The 23405-nt window shown below is 32.2% G+C and overlaps 1 protein-coding gene across 1 annotated transcript; it reads left to right on the top strand.

The window, feature by feature from the left end:
• Positions 17512-19365, top strand: LOC18604125. The gene is made up of 4 exons (XM_007036464.2): positions 17512-17753; positions 17858-18045; positions 18142-18211; positions 18521-19365. The coding sequence occupies exons 2-4, from the start codon at positions 17915-17917 to the stop codon at positions 18809-18811; spliced, it is 492 nt and encodes a 163-aa protein (XP_007036526.2). The 5' UTR covers positions 17512-17753; positions 17858-17914; the 3' UTR covers positions 18812-19365.

Here is a 23405-nt window from a genome sequence, read left to right as displayed (position 1 = left end):
ATTTTTGAGTTTGAAACAGGGGAATCTAACTGTAGAGGAGTACGAGACTCGTTTTAACGAGTTGATGTTATATGTGCCGGATCTGGTGAAATCTGAGCAGGATCAGGCCAGTTATTTCGAGGAAGGGCTCCGTAATGAGATTAGAGAGCGGATGACAGTGACTGGTAGGGAGCCGCATAAGGAGGTGGTACAGATGGCTTTACGGGCTGAGAAGCTCGCGACTGAGAATAAGAGGATTCGGACTGAATTTGCAAAAAGGAAGAATCCTGGTATGTCTTCTAGTCAGCCAGTAAAAAGAGACAAGGACTCAACGATTTCAGGGAGTACTACTTCTGTTTCCGTGACATCTCCTCGACCTCCATTTCCACCATCACAATAGAGACCTTCGAGGTTTAGCAGATCTGCTATGACTGGTTCTGGGAAGAGTTTCGGAGGTTCTGATCGATGCAAAAATTGTGAGAATTATCATAGTGGGCTATGTAGAGGGCCAACAAGATGTTTCCAATGTGGACAGACGGGTCATATTAGGAGTAATTGCCCACGGTTAGGACGAGCCACGGTAGTTGCATCATCTTCACCAACTCACACTGATATGCAGAGGAGAGATTCTTCTGGGTTGCCACCGAGACAGGGAGTAGCCATACGGTCCGGTGTGGAGAGTAATACCCCGGCACATCCACCTTCGAGACCACAGACTCGTACCTCGACAAGAGTTTTCGCTGTGACGGAAGATGAGGCACGGGTTCGACCAGGAGCAGTGACAGGTACTATGTCTTTATTTGATAAAGATGTTTATGTTTTGATAGATTCTGGCTCAGATAGGTCTTATGTGAGCACCACATTTGCATCAATTGCTGATAGAAACCTGTCACCATTAGAGGAAGAAATTGTAATTCACACCCCTTTAGGAGAAAAGCTAGTTAGAAACAGTTATTATAGAGATTGTGGGGTAAGGGTAGGCGAGGAAGAATTTAGGGGTGATTTAATTCCTCTAGAGATCCTGGATTTTGATCTAATATTGGGTATGGACTGGTTAACTGCACATCGGGCGAACGTGGATTATTTTCGAAAGGAAGTTGTTCTTCGAAATTCGAAGGGAGCAGAGATTGTGTTTGTAGGGAAACGTCGAGTATTACCGTCTTGTGTAATCTCGGCCATCAAAGCTTCGAAATTAGTGTAGAAAGGGTATCCGGCTTATTTGGCATACGTAATTGATACTTCAAAGGGGGAACCTAAGTTAGAAAATGTCCCGATAGTAAGTGAGTTTCCTGATGTATTTCCTGATGATTTACCGGGACTGCCTCATGATCGAGAGCTTGAGTTCCCTATTGATTTACTTCCGAGTACCGCACCTATTTCTATCCCTCCATATAGAATGGCTCCGGCAGAGTTAAAGGAGTTAAAAGTACAATTGCAAGAGTTGGTGGACAAGGGTTTTATACGCCCTAGTATATCTCCGTGGGGAGCACCGATTTTATTTGTGAAAATGAAAGACGGTACACTTCGGTTATGTATCGATTACTGACAGCTTAACAGAATGACTATTAAGAACAAGTATCCGTTACCGAGGATTGATGATCTTTTCGATCAATTACAGGGAGCTACAGTGTTTTTCAAGGTTGACCTAAGGTTTGGGTATCATCAGTTGAGGATTAAAGAACAGGATGTACCCAAGACAGCGTTCAGAACTCGGTACGGTCATTATGAGTTCTTGGTCATGCCTTTCGGGTTAACTAACGCACCGGTAGCTTTCATGGATCTCATGAACAGGGTGTTCCACCCATACTTGGACAAGTTTGTTATTGTGTTCATTGATGACATACTGATTTACTCGAGAGATAATGATGAGCACGCTACCCACTTGCGTATAGTATTACAAACTTTGCGGGAAAGACAGTTGTATGCAAAGTTTTCGAAGTGTGAGTTTTGGTTACAGGAAGTGGTATTCTTGGGACACACAGTATCGAAAACTGGAATATATGTTGATCCTAAGAAAGTAGAGGCAATTTTACAATGGGAGCAACCTAAGACAGTGACTGAGATTCGTAGTTTCCTCGGATTAGCTAGTTATTATCGGAGGTTTGTTCAGGGGTTTTCCTTAATAGCATCTCCTTTGACCCGTCTAACTCTTAAGGGAGTTAAGTTTGTGTGGGATGATGTTTGTGAGAATCGATTTTAGGAGCTAAAGAACCGGTTAACCTCCGCTCCCGTTTTAACACTTCATGTTAATGGTAAGGGATTTATAGTATATAGTGATGCCTCAAAGTTGGGGTTGGGGTGCGTATTGATGCAGGATGAAAAAGTTGTGGCTTATGCTTCTAGACAGCTAAAGAGGCATGAAGCAAATTACCCTACCCATGATTTAGAGTTAGCAGCAGTGGTGTTTGCTTTAAAAATCTGGAGGCATTACTTGTATGGTGAGCATTGTCGGATATTTACGGATCACAAGAGTTTAAAATATTTGTTCACCCAAAATGAGCTTAATTTGAGGCAAAGGCGATGGTTGGAGTTGATAAAAGATTATGACTTGGTGATAGACTATCATCCGGGAAAGGCGAACGTTGTAGCTAATGCCTTAAGTCGTAAGTCTTCATCGTCTTTAGCAGCACTTCAGAGTTGTTATTTTTCAGCATTAATAGAGATGAAATCTCTTGGGGTCCAGTTGAGAAATGGTGAGGATGGATCCTTATTGGCAAACTTCATTGTGCGACCTTCGTTACTTAATCAGATCAAGGACATTCAGAGGTCTGATGATGAGTTAAGAAAAGAAATTCAAAAACTGACCGATGGGGGAGTTAGTGAGTTCAGATTTGGAGAGGATAACGTCTTGATGTTTAAAGATCGAGTTTGTGTTCCTGAGGGAAACCAGTTGAGACAGGCGATCATGGAAGAAGCCCATTCATCTGCCTATGCATTACATCCCGGAAGCACCAAGATGTATAGGACTATCAGGGAGAATTATTGGTGGCCGGGTATGAAGCGAGACGTAGCAGAATTCGTAGCAAAGTGTCTCGTATGTCAGCAAGTTAAGGCGGAGCATCAGAGGCCAGCAGGTACACTTCAGTCTTTACCTGTTCCCGAGTGGAAATGGGAGCATGTAACTATGGATTTTGTTTTGGGATTGCCGCGGACACAGAGGGGAAAGGATGCGATCTGGGTGATCGTAGATCGGTTGACTAAGTCCGCTCACTTTTTAGCTGTCCATAGTACATACTCTATTGAGAAGCTGGCTCAGCTCTATATAGATGAGATTGTGAGGCTACATGGAGTTCCCGTTTCTATAGTGTCAGACCGAGATCCTCGATTCACTTCTCGATTCTGGCCAAAATTTCAAGAAGCTCTCGGAACCAAATTGAAATTTAGCACTGCTTTTCACCCACAGACGGATGGTCAGTCAGAGAGGACTATCCAGACCTTGGAGGATATGTTACGGGCTTGTGTCATTGACTTTATTGGGAGTTGGGACAGACATTTGCCATTGGTGGAATTTGCTTACAACAATAGCTTTCAGTCTAGCATTGGTATGGCACCGTACGAAGCTTTATATGGAAGAAAATGTCGTACTCCACTCTGTTGGGATGAAGTAGGTGAAAGGAAGTTAGTGAGTGTGGAATTGATCGAGCTAACTAATGACAAGATCAAGGTTATACGAGAGAGGCTAAAGGTAGCCCAGGATAGGCAGAAGAGCTATGCAGATAAACGGAGAAAAGACTTGGAGTTTGAGATCGATGATAAAGTTTTTCTTAAGGTTTCTCCTTGGAAAGGTAATAATTTGAATACTTTGAAGTATTAAATCTTATTGATTATACTATCATGATAAATTATGGTGTTTTATTGGATAATGAAAGGTGTGATTCGATTTGCGAAGAGGGGAAAGCTCAACCCGAGATATATTGGACCATTCCGAATCATTGAAAGGATTGGACCAGTGGCTTATCGGTTAGAATTACCTCCGGAGTTAGATCGGATCCACAACGTTTTCCATGTCTCCATGCTTAAGAAATATGTACCAGATCCCTCTCACGTCCTCGAAGCACCTCCGATCGAGTTGCATGACGATTTGAAGTTCGAGGTACAACCTGTGAGTATCTTGGATCGAAAGGATCGAGTACTGAGAAACAAGAGTATTTCAATGGTCAAAGTGTTGTGGAAAAGTGCTCGAATGGAGGAAATGACATGGGAAGTAGAGCATCAGATGAGGAACCAATACCCGCATCTATTTGTCGAATCTGGTAAGTGAAATTTTGAGGTCAAAATTTTATTTTAAGGGAGGGTAAAATTGTAAAACCCGACCCTATAAATACATGTCATGACATACATGCATTGAGTAGCATGTTATTACGCTAGAAAAGCACCTAAGAATAGACGAAACCTGATATTGTACCTAACGGTACACTTAAATTGATTTAACCTCGAACTAGTTCAAATAGGAATTGTAGGATGAAATTTAATATTTTATAGTCCAGGAATGACTAAAAATGATTGTTCGGAGTTCGAGGGTTCATTTGGGGTAAAATTAGAAATTTTGATATTCAAGGGCAAAATCGTCATTTTGCCACCTAAGATAATAATTTGATCATGGAGTGAAATTTTTGACCAAGATTAACTATTTGGAGTATAATTTAATGATAGGAAGTGAAAAAGTTTAATTCTGGTGATTTTTGGAGTGTAGGGGCAAAATCGTAATTTTGCCACCCACGGACAAAATTTGAGATTTTGAGAGAATTTAGATCAAATTTGACAAATTGGAGAATGGTATGAGTATAAGGGATGAAAAATATGTCTATGGGCAATTTTTCAATTTTTGGGGCAAAAATGTAATTTTTGACTTTTACGGGGGCAAAAGTGTAAATTTCAAAAATTACTCCACCGAGACTTTGGATGAGTCTGAGAATTTTATCTAAGCTATGAATATATGAGACAAGTGTATGGTGAAAATTTGGAAACAAATGGATGAAATTTTAAAAATGGGCCAATGGGAAAGTGACATGTGGCATTTTTTAATGATATAATATTATTTTAATGAAAAGTCAGCCCATTTAAACCCAAATTTTAAGTGCTGGCCGGCCATAAGGAAGAACAAGAGAGGAAATAGAGAGGAAAGGAAGAAAAAAAGAAAAACCAAAGAGAAACAAGAAAATTCAAAGGGAAATTCGCGGTTTTCGACCGTTTACGCGTCTAACGGTAAGATTTTTCGATTTTAGCTTGATTTCTACCTTTCCTATGCCTTTATTTCCATTTAGCATGCTTGAGGAGAGAGATCAAAAAGTGATATCAAGGGCTGGACGAAATTCTAGGGGAGAGAAATTGAAATTTTTAGGTTTTGATTTTTAGTTAAATTGATAGTTTTAGTTAGTTAAATGTGTTTAGAAATTAAATTGGGCAAGAAATCATTAAATTTTCACAATACCCACTCTTGGCTGGATGCTCAATGCTGTACAATGATGATGAATTGATTTTATTCTAAGGGAAATGAAGAGAAAATGATGAAAAACGATTAAACGTGATAGAAAAACAAAGTAGAAAATTAACCGAGTTAATGTCCCATTTTTGGCCGAATTTTCCAAGGAAGGGAGTGAGCTGATTTTGTTGTTTTTAGAAGGTTATTGGCTGATATTTAATGGTTAGAAATGTTGGAGAGAGAATGGGATGATTTAGAGCTAAAATGGAGCGCGTTAGCAATTTATCGGGCAAAGTGCCAAAAATAGGTTAATACCGCGTTTAAGCCGTTTTAGGCTATTGCATTTCATACCATGCATTAGTATAGGATTTAAGTTAATTATATAGTGATTTAGCATCAATGTGATGAATTGTGTAAATTTTTGTAATGTGTCTAGGAGGAGAGCCTTCCGGAAAAGGCAAAGAAGTCGTACCCGACGAGTAGTGATCGGGGCGCTTAGAAAGCTTTTAGTTTGTACAAACGGTGAGTAAACTTATTATTATTGTAAATTATCTAGAGTTTATTTTAAATGCCCTTTATGTATTTTATGAAATGAGAACGAGATTAAAACGGGATTTTTGATGTTTTAGGAATAAATGTGACAAATAAAAATATATTGTATTGATTATGAAATTGAGTAATTGGAGGCTGCAAATTGACTTGAAAAATATATATTTTCCTAGGAATGGCTTATGAGAAATGAGTATATGTGGCTATATTTTGTGAGTGCATTTGGGAAATTTATGTAAGTTGGTTTTACTATGCAGGCTGGATAAATAAATAAAAGCCACGTTATACTGTCGAAATTTTATTAAAATTGGTGGGTTAGTCACTGCAGTGACGGGTTTCCGTGGACTGCCTATTAGAGGGGCACGGTAAACCCAGTTATATAGTTACTCCGGTTGTAGAGGCGAGGAGGGTAACTCCCGGGGTAGTATTAGAGCTCACTTCACGTCGAACCCCCACGTGAATGTGTAACTCGGCCAACGCCAAGGAACGGCTGGTTTTAAAAATAAAAATGTGTTTCACGTGTGAATATTTTAACACCCTTGGCGGACTCGGTTAGATGCCTCGGCCAAGGTATCCCCGAGGATTAGTTTTGGCTTGAGCCTTGTTTTAATAAAAGACATAAGCCTTAACAACTGTTTTGGTAAATTACAAATATTTTATGGTTTAAGAAATAAATTGAAAACATTATGAAATGGGTTGAAATTTGTTGTTTAAACTTGCCTCCATTTTACTCGCCTTTAGATATTTATGATAATGTCTGTTTACTCATTGGGATTGCAAAATCTCACCCAACTCCTTTCCACCCATTTCAGGTTCAGTATAGACTGTAGATAGCTGATCTCATCGAGGACTACCATTGGATCTGCATTTTCCAAATCGTAGGTTCACAGTCCTCTTTACTTTTGTTTATTCGGGGGCCCTCTTGTTATTGTAAATTAAATTAAATATTTTGGCTTACTGTATTTCAGTATGTATAAATTTATTTAGCTTTTACGCTATAAAAATTAATTCACTTATAACTCTATAAATATTATTTATAAGAAAATAGAATATTTTCCTTAATATTTCTTTTATTTTCTAATTATATTCAAATAACCGTAATTTCGTTTTAAATGAAGATTTTAGACTTTTAAACTCATTTTGAATCATGAATTATGTGTTTTGTACTTGTATACTACGTTTTAAGCCAGTTTGGAAATTTTTGAGAAAAAAATAACCAAAATACCCTTGTGTGGCGAAAATTTTATTTTTATTGTTTTTGATCTAAAATAGTATATATTCTCTAAAAACTCGATATTTAACAATGATTGCTCACAGGAAAGGAAAGAAACTGATATGTAAGCCTTGTGGGATTCCGGTTGGCATTCCAGATAATGAGTGTCAATCGGGACGTCGCGGCGATTGTCATGGGCCTGAGGGAGGTTCCGGGTCGTGACAGTGCGAGTAAACAAACTATACCTCCTATGATTAACAACAAAATTGTCAGATCAAAATATGTTAATAACTCAAACACATTTCAGGAAAATAAATTCAAAATCAGAGGAACAATTGTTGGCATTGATTGCTATAATGGATGGTACTATAATTCTTGTAATGAATGTAAAACTACATAGTGATTTTATGCTAGAAAGTACTGAAGCATGAAACATAAAAAGTAAAACCCCTACCAACATAAGCAAACCAACTACCTTTTATATATATTGTTTATATCATATAATAAGTCACCATTACACTTAATAACTGCATTAACTATATATTCTTTTCTAATCCTCTCAAAATAATTATTTTTATTATTTTCTTCGTTAAGATTTAGGCAATCAATTCGTGATCAATTGGTATTTTTGTGGTTGGGAAAATTTTTTACTTTTTTGTCCTTCGATTTTGTTTTGCCATTGTCTAAACTATTTTAAAGCAAGCATGCTTCAAAACTTCACTCACATATTCTTAATTATCAACCATGATAATTACTACTATTGACAAAGAACAAACATTATATTTGTTTGGTTTTAGGTACTGCATAATGGAAGATCATACTACACAGATGGATTTGATGGCATTTGGTAGACCAGTAGAAAAATTGATTAGTGCAACAATTGCAAAATTAGTAGCACTACAAACTCTCAATCACATGACACTACTAGGACCTGTCAGGACTTTGGTAAAACAAATAAGAGTGTTTACTGTGGGCTTAACAACCTAGGCAATCCAAATAGGAATTGCCAACTATAAAATGTTTAACTCTGATGAACACCAAGTTCTAAAATGGCATGCTTCAAATTTTGCAAGTGCCTTAGCATCCCCAACACCAACAACAATACAACTAGAAAAACAAGCTCTGCCATCACCAATTAAAAGCCAAGTGGTCAGAGAGCTTTTCCTAGAGTCTACACCACAGAAAGAAGCCACAACCAACCAAGTAAAAGATTCAAACAGCCAACTTTTAATGGAGTTTACATCACAGAAGAAACCCACCACCAATAAAAAGGAAGAATCACCCACCAAGAAATACAAAACTAGGTACAATCGATAAATTCCTCCATTTATCATCTGCTATAATCATTCCAATAACTAAATTATAGGTTTGCTTTTAATACCTTTAGGAAAAATTACATAAACCTATATTTTTAGAAACATTTTTGGATTTTTGCTCAATACCAATCAATTTATTGTGTATTCATAAACCTGATTACCATCAACTCAAAGCATTACATGTCTATTCATTGTTAGTTCATCATTTTTTATATTCTACTATGTACACATAATTTGTAATATTCACTTTACAACCATTGGCAACTACGCTATATTTTGATCAAATTACTATCACAACTACGTTAAGTTATCCATACTTTCCCATGCAGCTGAATATATTATCTAATGAACTGATCACTAACCAAATTTCTTATTCCTTTTTTATTCATGCAGAATTGCCTCTAGAGCTACCCAAACACCCAAAAACATGGCTAGTGAACAATCTTTTTTACCTCTTAATAGCAACAGAATCTGGAACTACATAAACAATTATGCCCAACAGTGCCTTATATTTTTGTTAGCAGGCACCATCATCGATGAAAAACAATCATGTTAATTTTGGAACTTTGTATATACACAAAAATGTACAAAAGCAGGGCATGGGATCATAAGCTTAATTTTGATCAACGGCATTCACTTTTTGTTCACTTGGTGGAAAAGAGTGTATAATTATAAACACTATCTTAATTTTTTTTGTTCATAGGTAGAATGACAAACTTAGCACTATGTTGCTAACTTTTGTATGAACACAACAATATGCAAAAACACAAAAGTAGTATGTGATATTTCTACTATTATTTACCCTTTAGGTCGTGCTGCCATCCTATTTTTCATATTTAGTTTTACTGTGCCTCTTTTTTATATAGATTGTTATCTTAGTTATTCAATTTAATGTTAATCATAACTATTCACTAGATATTAACTTGAAAAAAATTAAATGTGTATAATTATTAACAAATATCATATGGTATTCCATTTTCTAATAAAAATTATAACACTTTATTTCCATACAATTTTTCTTATCAAAACTTCATTCAATATTTTTTATTTCTCTTGAGTGCATCGCACTAGCACAATCTAGTAAAGAAATAAAACAAGGATTGAAGATTAATGTGTCTCAAAATCCAAATCTCCATCAAATTCCATTTAGATTTAAATCCCAACAAACTTATATCATCTTAAATATAATAATCAATTAAATCAGACAGCTAATGTCCACTGATTTGACATCACATCATTTCCAATTGCCCACACTTATCCTCCTCTTCCCCTCACTCTCTCTTTCTCTACTCTCTTTCTATGAATACACAACCCAATCCCTTTATGGCACTATTGGTACACAAGATGGAATAGAATTAAATAAAATAATTATTTTATAAAAATAGAATAAGGAATGAATAGAATAGAATTATTATACGTAGTTTGGTTCATGGAATGAAATAAGGTAAAAATTGCCATTATGACTTATTCTAATATTTGGCTAGTAAGAATAACTTTGAAATAATCAAAAAATAAATGATAAAATAATAAAATTACCCTTAATTATAATAAAATTTATTTTCATCAAAAATAAAAATAAATTCTATTGTTGTTAAACATCAATAATTTATTATTAGATTACTAATATAAATTATTAATATTTTTAATTTATTATTAAATTATTAAATTAGTAATATAAATTTTAATTTTAATTTCTTTTTATTTTTTTATTTTCTTCCTTTGTTTCCTTTTCTCAAATGAAAATCAAAACAAATAGCCATGGCTGGACTCACATCTGACAGATCAACAATATGATACTCAACACCAAAATAAATGAATTGCTTTCTAATGAAGGAAAAAAGTTCTTTACTACTTATAATGAGGTCTATGAGAGATTTGGTAAAATGGGTTTGAAAGAAAACCTTCTAAGGCATTTATACTTATGGGTTTGAGATACCATCTGCTATTCAACAGATTGAGAAACTCATGCATGCCCTTTGGTGGTTATTTTGGAGTAAAATAATATTTATGTGTTGATGGGACGATGTTCGGATCCTTGTTGGTGGTGTTCATGTTGTTGTTGGTACTCCAAATAGTGTTTTTACCATGCTTTTGGCCAAATTGATGCTCTTAAAACGTTGGCCATTTCTCCATTGTTAATGACAAAGGACTTGGTAGTGTTGACAATGATTGTGGAGGAGGACGACTGGATGAAGCTTTCTTAGAGAAAAAAGGGGTGAGAGATAGAAGAAAGCCAAACAGAAAAAAGGAAATGAAAAAAAAAACTTTTATAGTGTAGGGTTAGTAATTTTTTAAAATAAATAAAGATATTTTTGTCTAAAATATTTTAAACTTTATTTCCTAGAACTCGGAATTGTTATTACCATGAGGGAGGTGGTAATATGTATTCCGCGATTTGAAGGAATAGTCATTCCTAAAGAATGGCTATTCTCCGCTTAAAAAGTAACCAAATAAAAGAACAAGTATTCTAAAGAAATACATTCGGAATGGAATGCCGTTCCATTGTACCAAACATGTCACTACTTTTCTCTTTTTTCCCTTTCCCAAAAATCTCAAACAAAATGTAATTTCCTTTTTCTACTTTCGTGTATCTATATATTTTTTAAAAAATATTTACTTTTCTCTTTAGATCTCTTAACTCAATATAAAAATTTTATTATCTTTTTAGTGAAACTTATAAGAGTCTTATTGTAATTTTTTAGTGAAAATTTAATATTGTTATTTTCGTGAAACTGTTATAAAGCATAAAGTTTTATATATTGAAAAATGTCATTCCACATATTTATGTGAAGTTTACGTTTTTATAGGTGTTTTGTTATTCAAATATTAATCTTTATCTTTTCATGCATGAATAACAAGTGCTTAGTGATTATAAATAACACAAGTGTCCACTAAATATGAATAACAAGTGTCTGCTAAATAGCAAAGAATACAATCAAATGAATTAGGCACCAAAGCACTAAAAAGTTAAAAAAAAAAATACATTAAAATACTCATTTATATCTTTTTTTGAATAAACTGAAAAATACTCTAATATAATATATAAATGTATTTAAGTAAATAATTTTCTCTTTTGAAATATTTGAGTTGTTTTATAATTGTTAAAATTGTTTACATTAAATTTTGGTTATTTATTTAAAATGGTTAAGAAAGGAATGAATTGCAAACCAAATCAACCTAAAAAATTTCATTTCAAATTTTACAAAACCATATATTTCTATTTTGATTTCAAAGTAACTCAACCACATCAATTATTAAGAGTGTTTAAAACTCTAACTTTGAGTTTAGTTTAGAAAAGAGCAGTAGTCAATCAAAATCGAATAAATTGACTGAATCTATTGAATTCAATCAATTCAATTTGGTTTGTTTGACTGCAATTTATAAAATTCAATTAAATCAGTTTAATTGATTGATTATCGAGGTTAAAACATTCAATCGAACTTATCAAATAATCAACCTAATAATAATATATTACTTTAAATATATTTTACATAATTAATTTTTTTAATACTAGAAAATGAAGGACTTAATTTTTTTTTTTTAAGTGAAGAAAGGAAGATTCAAACTTTAATTTTTAAGTAAGGGATTATGCATTAATTAATAAACTAAATACTGGAACACAAATGAAGGATTGACTGACCATTCATTTGTAAGAAAAGGAGAAAAAAGAAAAATGAAATGAAAAATAGAAAATGAAAGGGAGAGAGGGCAAAGCTGGAGAGCTGATGGCTGTAGGATTCAACCCCTCGCCAAACTAGTGTCTGGCCGAAAAGGAAAGAAAAATTTTTTTTTTTGAAAAATCTTTTTATTTTGTAATTCTTTTCAAATTCATTACTTTTAGAGAACTTTTTATTTTCAAAAAATATTAAAAAGAAAATCTTGTTCTGTTTGCTTCCAAAATCTGCTCTTTATTATTATTTTTTTTGTTTAAGTTTTTACAGGTGCAAAGAAGGGCTTTACATATAACATTTAAGGTAATTTAAATTTCTTTGTTTTTTAATTTCACTATTTTATGCTATTTTACTTATGTGAGATTTTATTGATGACAATAGATAACACCAACCAACCACCTTCAAATAAGACCCATAACTATGCTATCTACATTTTTTATAACAACTGAACGATGTGGAATAAAAATATATTTTCATTTACTTTATTGGGCTGATAAAACCATGGACCATGCTCCCAAATTTGCAGCTGCAAGGAATGATTCCTGTCTCCAAACTGGGCTGCTTGCACTCAAAAAGAGACTTGTTGCAAATGGGTGTACCAGGGCTCCTCAATGGCACTCTAGTTGATTGATTATGTTCTCAACCCTGCTAAGATCTAAATTGATATGAGATTAAATATTTTCCCAAGTTTTAAATGATTTGTTTAGGAATTGTACTTTCGGCTAGTCAAATATTTTCAAAAGTTTTTAAACATAATATTTGAAAAAATCTTTGAGTTATTTAAGAAATTTTAAATAAATTCTTATTTTTTATTACATTCAATTAAATCTTTAAAAGTTTGTTTTAGATCAAATAAATCCTTATAACTAATGTTTGATTAATTTTTATTAATCAAAATATTATTTGTTATTTTATACCCACATGATACTAACGTGGCATTGATGTTAAAAATGAAAAATACCACATGGTCATGTTACCATGTCATATTAACATGTCATATAATCATCAATTATAATCTAGCAGTATGCCACGTCATCGTCAATTATAATATTTCAAAATTCTACATCAGCATCATGTGGCATAGATTGATAAGTGACATTTTGATTAAGTTAACTATTACTCATAAGGGCTAATTTGGTTAAAAATAAAAGTATAAAAGTTTATTTGATTCAAAATAAAAATATATGGATTTGATTGAACGTAATAAAAAAATAAAAGTTTATTTAAATTTTTTTAATAATTTAAAGATTTTTTAAAATATTATGCCAAATTTTTATTTAATTATCAAAATAATTCAGAAATAATTTATTTTATCTATTTCACTTACATCGATCAAAAGTCATAACGCTATGTTAAATATTTAATTTGAATAAAAATTATATAAAAATCATCAATCCAACATAGTTGTTTTTTGGTCTATAAGAGTAAAAAGTTAAAAACTTTTATGTATTACACTTTTGTTTTCTTAAGCAAATGAAACAAAATTAAATGAACAACAAAGAAATTAAATCTTGAAGCTCAATTCTATATACCAAGGATAATACCATTAGATCAAATTTACTTTGTTACATATTACAAAAATCGAGACATTGTAAAGATCACTTACTGTAACAAATTTTGATTTTAATTACATTTTTTAAAATAACATATTTTTTATATAATAAAATTTACTTAAATTTTCAATTACCTTTTTTTCATATTTAGAAGTAATATTAAAAGTGTAAATCTTTATTTAGTTTATGTAATTTTCATAATTACATTTTATTTATATTATTATTAAAACAGTTAAATTTATTTTGGTGATTATTTTTAAAATAGTCTTATCAAAGAGGATTATTTATCACAATTTTTTTAAAAAAATTTATATAATACAATCAAATTTATTAAAATATTCTAAAAAATATATAAAAGTATCGCTACAAATATTTTATTAGAACATGACCTTTAAGTCTAATATGTTGTAATGATTCTGGTCAAATAAAGATGTAGCAAAATTTTTAATAATTTATTGAGATAGATGAGTAATTCCATGTTGAATTTTAGTATGACAAAAAACCCTAATAAATTGCCAATTGTTTTATTTTTTAAAGAGCAAGACGTGACATGCCCATGACCATGAGACCGGCTGCTGGGCAATGAGACATCAAAGTCTGTGCCTTAAAATAGACTATATAATATATATATATATATATATATATATAGAGGGAGGAATCAAATGCAATATGCTGCATCAAGAAGTAAAATATAGGACACTAGCATTTCTTTCCACACACAATTCATTACCTCGTGCCTTTTCATTGACCCATCAATGCAATGATTGTCATTATACAATGCACCACTTCAACTATTATTATTATTTTTTTTTTACAAACTTTACTTATATCCCTTATAATTTTAAATTTTTCATATACCATCTTATCTTTATTCTTTCAATTAATATTATTATTGTTTTCAAAAAGAGATTATATCACTAAAATTATGAACATACCCTCAATTTAAAAATTTATTTATTTAGTTATACTTAATGATAAAACTCTTTTTTTGGAAACGGAACTTATCTATAAAAAACTAATTAAAAATATTATATAAAAAAAGTTGAAATTACAAAAAATATAAGTCAGAGATTACTTAATTTTTTTTAATTAATTCTTGCTACCTCTCTTCACCAGATTGGTAGGCATTCCCACTTGTAGCTTATTGCCCAAGGGGGGATAAGCATTTAAGAAAAGAAAGATTGCCACTGGACCACTTTGACATTGTCAAAATTTTGTTTTGTCTTTTCCCACTTTGGGTGTGGAATCATGGCCCATTGAAAGGCTCCTCTATACTTTCTTTTTTCCTCCCGTGATAAGCTTGAATGAGCCTTTATTATATTGACCATATTAGGATTCTACATGATAAGCATTAAGAGTAATCATATAAAATTATTGATTAAGTTAATAATTTAATTTTAAAAAATTAATTATTTTTAAAGTAAAATTAAAAATTGATAATTCGTCACCATCTTCGATCCGCTCCTGACAATAAGTCAAGAATTCAATCTCTTCCCTTTTTTTTTTCTTAAAGTTGTGTGACTTTTCCTTTTGATCCTCTTATAAGTCATCCTTTCACTTGAATGGTTTTTCCAAGTAACGCAGTTAGCAAATAAAGAGTTTTAAGTAAAGATTTAAAATGTGCTTTTGTTTAACCTTAAAGCACTAAAATTAACACCTTTTTTCTTCTACGTAAATAGTTAAATGTTTATTAGATAAAGTAAAACCACAGTAACTTAGGCTTATCAAACATATATAATTTCATGGATTATATGCCAACGTATTTTTCATGTTACTAATTAATCAAATAACTCAATCGACAAGTTAATTAGCCGAAAAAAAGAAAAAGAAAAAGGGAAACATACCCCTACCAACAAGCTTTTTCATGATTGTGAAATTTTAACTAGTTCTTTATTCCTTGCTCAACTCTTGAAGCAAACCAAAAGATTTCACTAGATGAGGCAAAATAGAGCAATTTAGAATAGGTAGTATATTTTTCAAATGATTTAAGATAAGTTTGATTTTGGGGTAGGGTGAAGAAGCAATAAAATTTGAGCAAAAATAAATAAATAAAATAAACTTTTTCACCATAATCTATCACATTAGAGCCTTTCTTATGAGCAAATTAATTGTAGTTTTTTCAATCACACATATTTTCTTCAACTCCAATGTCAAACTAGGTCCTAGTAAGTCTAATCTTTTAAATTTTCATAATATTGTCCATCTTTTTTTTTTTTTTAGATTTGGAAATGAATAGAGTGCAAGAGGTAAATCTTATGAATCTCATAAATTTCACCTTCCTATTTTACTCAAACCCTAAATTGAAATTATAAGTTCTAATTGAAAATCATAATTATTTTTGGTTAAATTTGAAAATGTAGTTTATTTTTATATGTCCAAAAACTACAATTTTCTCATTATTAAAATTAAAAGATAAATACAAAAGCCTCCTTACCCCATTTTTATATCCATTTTTTATTAAGGTGTCTAAAAATAAAGTTATTTTCTATTCTAAATCACTTAATAGATCATATTAATTAGTATTTTTACATTAAAAATCATTAAATATAAATATCACAAAAATTTAAAATTTAAAATGCACTAAACTCAATTTTTTTTCCCAAACTTTATTTTTCTATGACAAAATAATTTGAATCGCAGTAGATAATGGCAGCAAGACCACTCAATCACTTACAATATATTGTTGTGTATTTTTATCAAGCTTTGAACTAAAGAATTAGGACTGAGGGAGGGAGTAATAAAAAAAAAACTTAGGAGAATGCATTTAAACCAATTAAATAGATTTGGTACTCATACCAAATTTTTTAATTCTCCTCAATTCAAAGATTGGACAAGGCTAATGGTTAGGGTAAAAAGCTATGGACTGCTATTGGTTTTACCTTCAAAAGCAAAAACAAAAGATTAGACTTGTTTTTTAGTCAAATTTTGTTTGTCTTTAGCAATTGGAAGCTCTTTGAGCCTTGCAAAAGTTTAGAACATCAAACAAAACCCATTTAGTATTGGATTAATCAGTATTTAATATTTTAATCCTCCAAATTTTTTTATCATATATTACCATGATTTATATAATTAACAAAGGCAAATGCCTTCTTAGTCTATCCTTCTTGAGACTCCTTTTGTTTCAACTAAGCAAAATTCTTTCGTTATCTGTATTTGTTTGGACATTACGATCGGAATTGTGTTTGATCATAATCATTAAGTTTGATAGTTAAGATCATACAAATAAGATGATAATTGTGATTTAAAATTTTTATTTTGATGAATTTATTTTCAATCTTAAAAAAAATAAAAATCTATAATCCTAAGACTAAAATCAAGCAAAAGTAAGGAATATTAATTCTCTATTTTGCTAATCTTATTTAGTTATATACTTTTCTATTTTGTATTTATGTTATTTTTAATTAATAAAATGCAGTACTTATTAAAATGCTAATAAACAAGTTAATTTTAAATTAAAAATTAAATGATTAATTTTACGAGTGTGAAATATAAATTATTTATAAAGTACTAATTACGAAAAAAAAATTCATATATGTTAATAAAAATTCTAAATGTCATTTTTTAAAAAATTAAAATTATTTTATTAAATTATTTGAAGAGGAGCCATTAGCCATTCATTAAAAAAAATTCTTTTATAAAAGGAAAAAAAACAGTACGCATGCATGCATCAGACGGATGAGATATGCCATCAGGGGAATAAAGAAATAAAGGGACATTGAAGATTGATGTGTCTCAGAATCCAAATCTCCGTCAGATTCTATTTGGCTGCAAATCCCAACAAACATATAATCATCCTAAAAATAATAATCAATCAAATCAGACGGCTAATACCGACTGATCTCACATGACATCATTCCCACTTGCTCACACCCTATCCTCCCTTCCTCTCACTCTTCCTCTCCTCTTTTCTATGAATACTCAACCCAATCCCCTTCCTTATCTCTCTTCTCCTCTCCCAAGAATCTCAACCCAGATTTGCTCTTTCCTCTACTGCTCTCAATTTCAACCAAAATCCTCTCTCCCTTTAAATCCTCCTTTGGAGGAGCTTAGGTTTGTCTGAAAGACCCTGATCTGTTTTTTTTGTTTTCTGTTTGGTTGTGGTTTTTTCTTTTTCTTTTATTAGATCTCATTTTTTTTGTTGTTTTCCTGGACAGGCCGTGTTGGTGTTCTGATCTTTGATTTGTCGGAGAAAATAAAAAAAATAAATAAAAATGAACGCCAACGGCATGGGAAGGTTTGAGGAGAGAGGGTATAATTCAGTGGTTTGCCCTAAGCCTCGTCGGCTAGGCCTTTTCAATTCCTCAGCTCATGATCATATCAGAACCTTTAGATGGCCTACCAAGTAAGTACCCTTCTCCAATATCTCTGTTTTTTTTTTAATTTTAATATTTCTGGAGTATAAATTTTCTTATTTAATTCTTATTTTGGAAATTTTCAGTAGCTGTTATCAGACTGAAATGGTTGATTCAAAAGATGGGACAGAACTTCTTGATATAATTCTCACCAAGGTAAATTCGATTTTCTCCCAAGGTTTATTATGGGTTCTCATGTATCTTTTTGTTGGATTTATACCTTTTTCTGTTTTTGTTTTTTTATTAGTTTTAAACAGCCAAAATACTACTATGGAGTATAACTTTCATTTCACTTGGAAGAAGACAAGTTTTTATTTTTTATTTTTGAATATGGCTTTGTTTATTTAATTTTACTCTATGATTTCTCCTTTAGTTTTAATCATTCTCAGCATTTTTTTTCAGTCAAGGTTGTTTTAATGGAAGATAATTGTGAATTTAAGGCGGGTTTTTGTAATTTGACTACAGGGAGGCTATGGGGCTGAGAAACCCAGTAACCAGGTGGCGTCATCGCCACCATTTTTCTGCGGATCACCACCGAGCAGGGCTTCAAATCCTGTAGTACAAGATGCCCAATTCAACAAGGAGAAGCAGCTTCCTCCTCTATCATCCCCAGCGCCACCATCACCGTCCTCACGCATAGCAGGCGGAGGATGCGTGAGGATGAAATTCGGGCATAAACCAGCTGCTGTCCGGATTGAGGGTTTCGATTCCCTCAGCAGAGACCGCCGCAATTGCAGCATCTCTGCCGTGGCCTAACGCAATCAAGACCCTTAATTTGGCAAAAATAAAAAATAAAAAAAGGAATTATCAACCACTGGTAGCCGCAGAGCAAAAGGGGATTTTCATTTTGTAAGAAAATTTTGATATGAGAAAAAAAGTCAGGGAGATAAATTGAATTACAAGCAGTAGTGTGCTAGTGTTGTAAATACAGATCCAATGATGTCAATGGGTGTTCTTTGTTGTTCTTGAAGAGTTGGGTTTTGGATTTTCCTTGCAGAACTCTCAGAATGTGTACATTTTAATGAAAGGGTGAAGACTGATGAGAGGGTAGCTGTATGTTAATTTTTGAAGAAATAAAATTGTGAAGGAGAGAGGAGAGAAGAGGGAGCAAGCAACAGAGCATTTCTTTCTTTCTTTCTTTCTTTCTTTCTTCTCTTGTTAGGTTCTTCTTAGTTGTTGTTGATAAATGAGAGAAGGTTGTTATGTGATAGTTTTTGCTGTTTTGATTACTGTGATCCTTCAGTTGTAATTGTAATTTGAAGGAAAAGGAGGACTAATCCTATGAAAAGTTTCTGTTCATTGTTGGGTTACTTTCAATGTCTTTATCTCTAATCCTATTTATTAAAGTCTGCTTTGAGAATAAGTGGAAGCACGTGGTGTTTGGAATACCAATTCAGCGGTGCATTGCATGGTGTGTTGTTGAGGTGGCGTGATTATCCTTAAGCAAAGCTGGAAAGGGATGGGGATGGGGATGGATGGAAAGAGAGAGAGAGGAAAAAGAGAAAAGAATACGAAAGGCTGAAAACAAGGATTTGACAAGTAAAGCGTAGAATTAACAAAGGATTTGATGATGCGGGGAGTTGAAGAAAACAAGGGGCAAGAGGCAAATGGAAATTGGGTGGGGTTGCCTGGTTGGCCTTGTTGGGTGGGGTCTAGGCCTGAGGCTTTAGGCTTTAGGTTTGGTTAGTAGTTGGAAGGTGATAATGCTCAGGAATAGAGTGGGGATGACCCTCTTTTCCGTTGGGCGTGCTGTCAGAACGTGACAGCGACTTCTGCATCTGCCTGTATCTCTTTCTCTCTCTTCCCATCTGTGCGTGTGTATGCAGCGTTTGGCTTTACTTTGCACCAGTTTTTTTTAAATAAATAAATTTTTTTTAAAAATATTTAAATATTGTAAATATTTTTTATTACATTTAATAAACTTTTTATATTTTTATTCAAAATAAAATAATTTTTTATAATTAATAATTGTTAATTAAAATAATATTTATTATTTTATATTATATAATATTAATTATATTATTCATTATAATTAATAAAAATATGACATATTAATATAATATAATAAAATAATAATATTATAGTTTTATTTTTTATTATAAGAAATTAACATTCAATTCAATTACATGGATATAAAAAGATAGACATCATTTTCATCATCATTTAAGTTAAGCAGGTAATTATAAAAATTAATTTTATTTAAAATAAAAAAATAAAAATTAATTTAACATAATTAAAAATAAAATTTTATTTACATCTTTTTAAATACTTCGAAAACACCTTTTAAAGTATTATGTTTATTTTTATTTAGGTTTGGATTCTTTAATTTTCCTTCAGGAGATGCCCTTGTTTTTTCTGCTTTAGTTTCTCTCCTCGGGAAAATGAAATCCTATGTGGGGACACTTCCCACTTGCTTGTCGGATTTTGCCTACCTAACCCAAGGCATCCGCGTCAACGTGTCTTTGGTTTTTTTTTTTTTTACGTAAAAATAAAAATCTAATTATTTTTTTAAAGAAAAGAAAGCTTTTATTACCTAACCAAACAAGGTAAAATGTTCTCATTGATAGAGAAACCTTCCTTGGCCATATAATCAGCAACTCCACTGCCTTTCCTATAAACATGACGAACTTTGACATTCCTTTGCTATTGAAGGAGTCTGTCAATAACCTGAATTAAATCTGAGTTAAAACATAGATGATTCAATTGAGATGTAATAGCCTGAAATGCTAATTTGTTATCAACTTGAAGATCTGTTTGTCAAAAGCCTAACTCCCATGCATAGCTTAATCCACGATAAACTCCCTAAAGTTCAGCTCGATCAGCAATTCATTTCTTGAGTTTGATTGCAAAAGCTCTCTTCCACGGTCTAGCCGAGTTCCTTAGCACTCCTCCAGCCGTTACTTGTTCAGAAGAATTTCGATAAGCACCATCAGTGTTTAAAGCAATGCACCCTAAAGAAAGAGCAGCCCAACCAATTACTATCTCCTCACGATCATTAGAAGTAGCTCTTTCATTTCCAGGAGAAATTAAACAATTGCTATTTATTACAGTGACCAGACGATGAATCAAAGTCACTCGCCTTTCTGTAGCAATGATTTTGCCTTCGAAGATATAAGAATTCCTCCATTTCCAGAGGAATCAGCAAGTAACCCCAAAAATCTAATTATATTCGTTTTAAATTCTGTAAGATGAGAGTTAATATAACGATTTTGAATGTATTATGTAAATATATTACTTTGTATACTAATTTTAAAAATACAAGCACTCCTTAACAATGTTGAAATATGACTAATCATAATCTTATTCATAATCCAATTCTAACTAATTAATTAAATAATGTATGTCATATAGGTGTATATATATACGACTAATCTTAATCTTATTCATGATCTAGATCTAACTAACAATATTATAATAATACAAATAAGATATTGTAGTCAGACTAGATAATAGTATTGTATAATAACTTTAACGGATTAATTTGTGTAAATTAACTTAATAAACAAATTCGACACTCTTTTATGTTTAAAATATGAGTATTCTTTTTTCCTCATTCATGGTTCTTTTTCCCACAGGGTTTTGCCATGGACAGGTTTTTAACAAAGTTTTCCCTTTATGCATTTGGGTATTGTTGTTGGAATGAGCCCTGTAACCAATTAAGATTGGTTAAGACTTAGTTTTAGACATGCAACTATATTATTCACAAAAATTGGTTAGAGGTTTTTATTCATTAATAAGACATTAATTATAATGGTTATAAGTCTATTAGATAAAGTCCATGAGATTAATATGTCTTGTAAGGGAATTGCAATAGGTTACAATTATGAGATCTCTATGCATCAAAGTATAATCTCTAAATATTCCTAGTCGATGTATCCATGAGATTGGATATCAATGATGCTTAGAGACTAGTGCATTCTATGTTCGTTCCTTTGGAAGTGGGACAGAGCAACAGTCGGTTGCAACCGAGCAATCGATCAAAATCGATGTTGGCTGTTACAATCGACTTGATTATTCGATGCTGATTGTGTAGTCGGTTGCAGCTAAAAGTTGCTCAACCACTATGGATCGATCACCGGGGACAATTCCTCCCCAATCGAACCGATCAAAAAATCGAACCTCAACCTCTTCCTTCCCTTCCACTCCTAATTGCTTTTTTTCTCATTAATCCTCACTCCTCCCTCATGACTGAATTGAAAGTTTGAAACCCTGTATTAAAAACCTTCACATACCCCTTTCTCATTAATTTTTCCTTCACTTGCTGTGTCCCACTTGCCATTGCTCTTGCACTTGTTGGCCTCCTATTTATCCCCCATTTATCTTCAAGGTTTGGTTTGGTTTGTAAATTTTGATTTTGGTGCTAGCTGTTACGCCTTCTTCATTACCCATATGCTATTTTACTGTTATGTTTTTGGGTCATTTGCTGTTGTGCTTTTGGGTCATTTGATTAATACGTTTGTTGTGTTTATTTTTTAGTTGAGTTGTGGTCTTTGTGGATATGGGTGGGTGTTGGTTTGTCGGGTTTTTGGTTTGTTGTAGTTTATTTTCAGTGTTGGAATTCTAAAGTTTCCACATACACACAGTCCACTCAAATGGGAATATGATTATTTCATTTGAATATTTGTTATTTTGGATATGATTATATTTATCATTTTGGATAAATTCAACTTATCTGTTGTTTGATAATTTGTCTTGCTTAATTTGGGATATGATGAAATTGGATTAATAATGATTTTGGAAGTGTTCGAGATTGTGGTGAACTCTTTCCTCCTTCATGTTGTTGAATATTTTACCTAATAACACAATTAAAAAACTAAACAAAATAATGTCTGCTTAAGCTTAAGAAAATAATTTTTACTAAAAATTAATTATGCAATTCTTATTTAAAAAGAAATTATATGGATTGGACTACTTATTTAAACAGCATGGGCTTGATTTCAATTTAAAATATAGGTTTGACACAAATTTAAGCCCAAATCAACATAAATTTTTCATGGTTTTATTAGCTTTAGGCCATATAAGCCCAAGCCCAACATGAATTTCCAACTAACTGAATCGGTTTCGATTGATTGATTTTTCTTTATGATCGGTAGGCTTCGATCGGTCATAAAGGACCGCTAAAACCAACGATTTTTGTTTCTCTCAGAATCGAAACTGACCGCTGTACACCCCTATTAAGAAGTAAGCAATCGATCTCATAAGTTGAAGTATAGAGATATTTGAAACTAAAATATAAGTGCTTGTTCATGAACAAGTTCATTGAACATGACCCAACATGAGAAATGCATTTGCTATCTCAATTTAGTATCTATGCAAATATTTCTCATGTGTTAGTCGTGTAAATACTCCT

Source organism: Theobroma cacao, chromosome 3 (genome assembly GCF_000208745.1).
Source record: "Theobroma cacao cultivar B97-61/B2 chromosome 3, Criollo_cocoa_genome_V2, whole genome shotgun sequence".
Classification (NCBI taxonomy): Eukaryota; Viridiplantae; Streptophyta; class Magnoliopsida; order Malvales; family Malvaceae; genus Theobroma; species Theobroma cacao.
The sequence above is the reverse complement of the archived record's forward strand: the minus strand, read 5'-3'. Positions and strand labels throughout refer to the sequence as shown.

Coding starts and splice junctions, on each gene's coding strand:
- LOC18604125 (XM_007036464.2), top strand. CDS start 17,915: ATGAACGCCAACGGCATGGGAAGGTTTGAGGAGAGAGGGTATAATTCA. Junction 18,046..18,141: donor ACCTTTAGATGGCCTACCAA/GTAAGTACCCTT, acceptor GGAAATTTTCAG/TAGCTGTTATCAGACTGAAA. Junction 18,212..18,520: donor TTGATATAATTCTCACCAAG/GTAAATTCGATT, acceptor ATTTGACTACAG/GGAGGCTATGGGGCTGAGAA.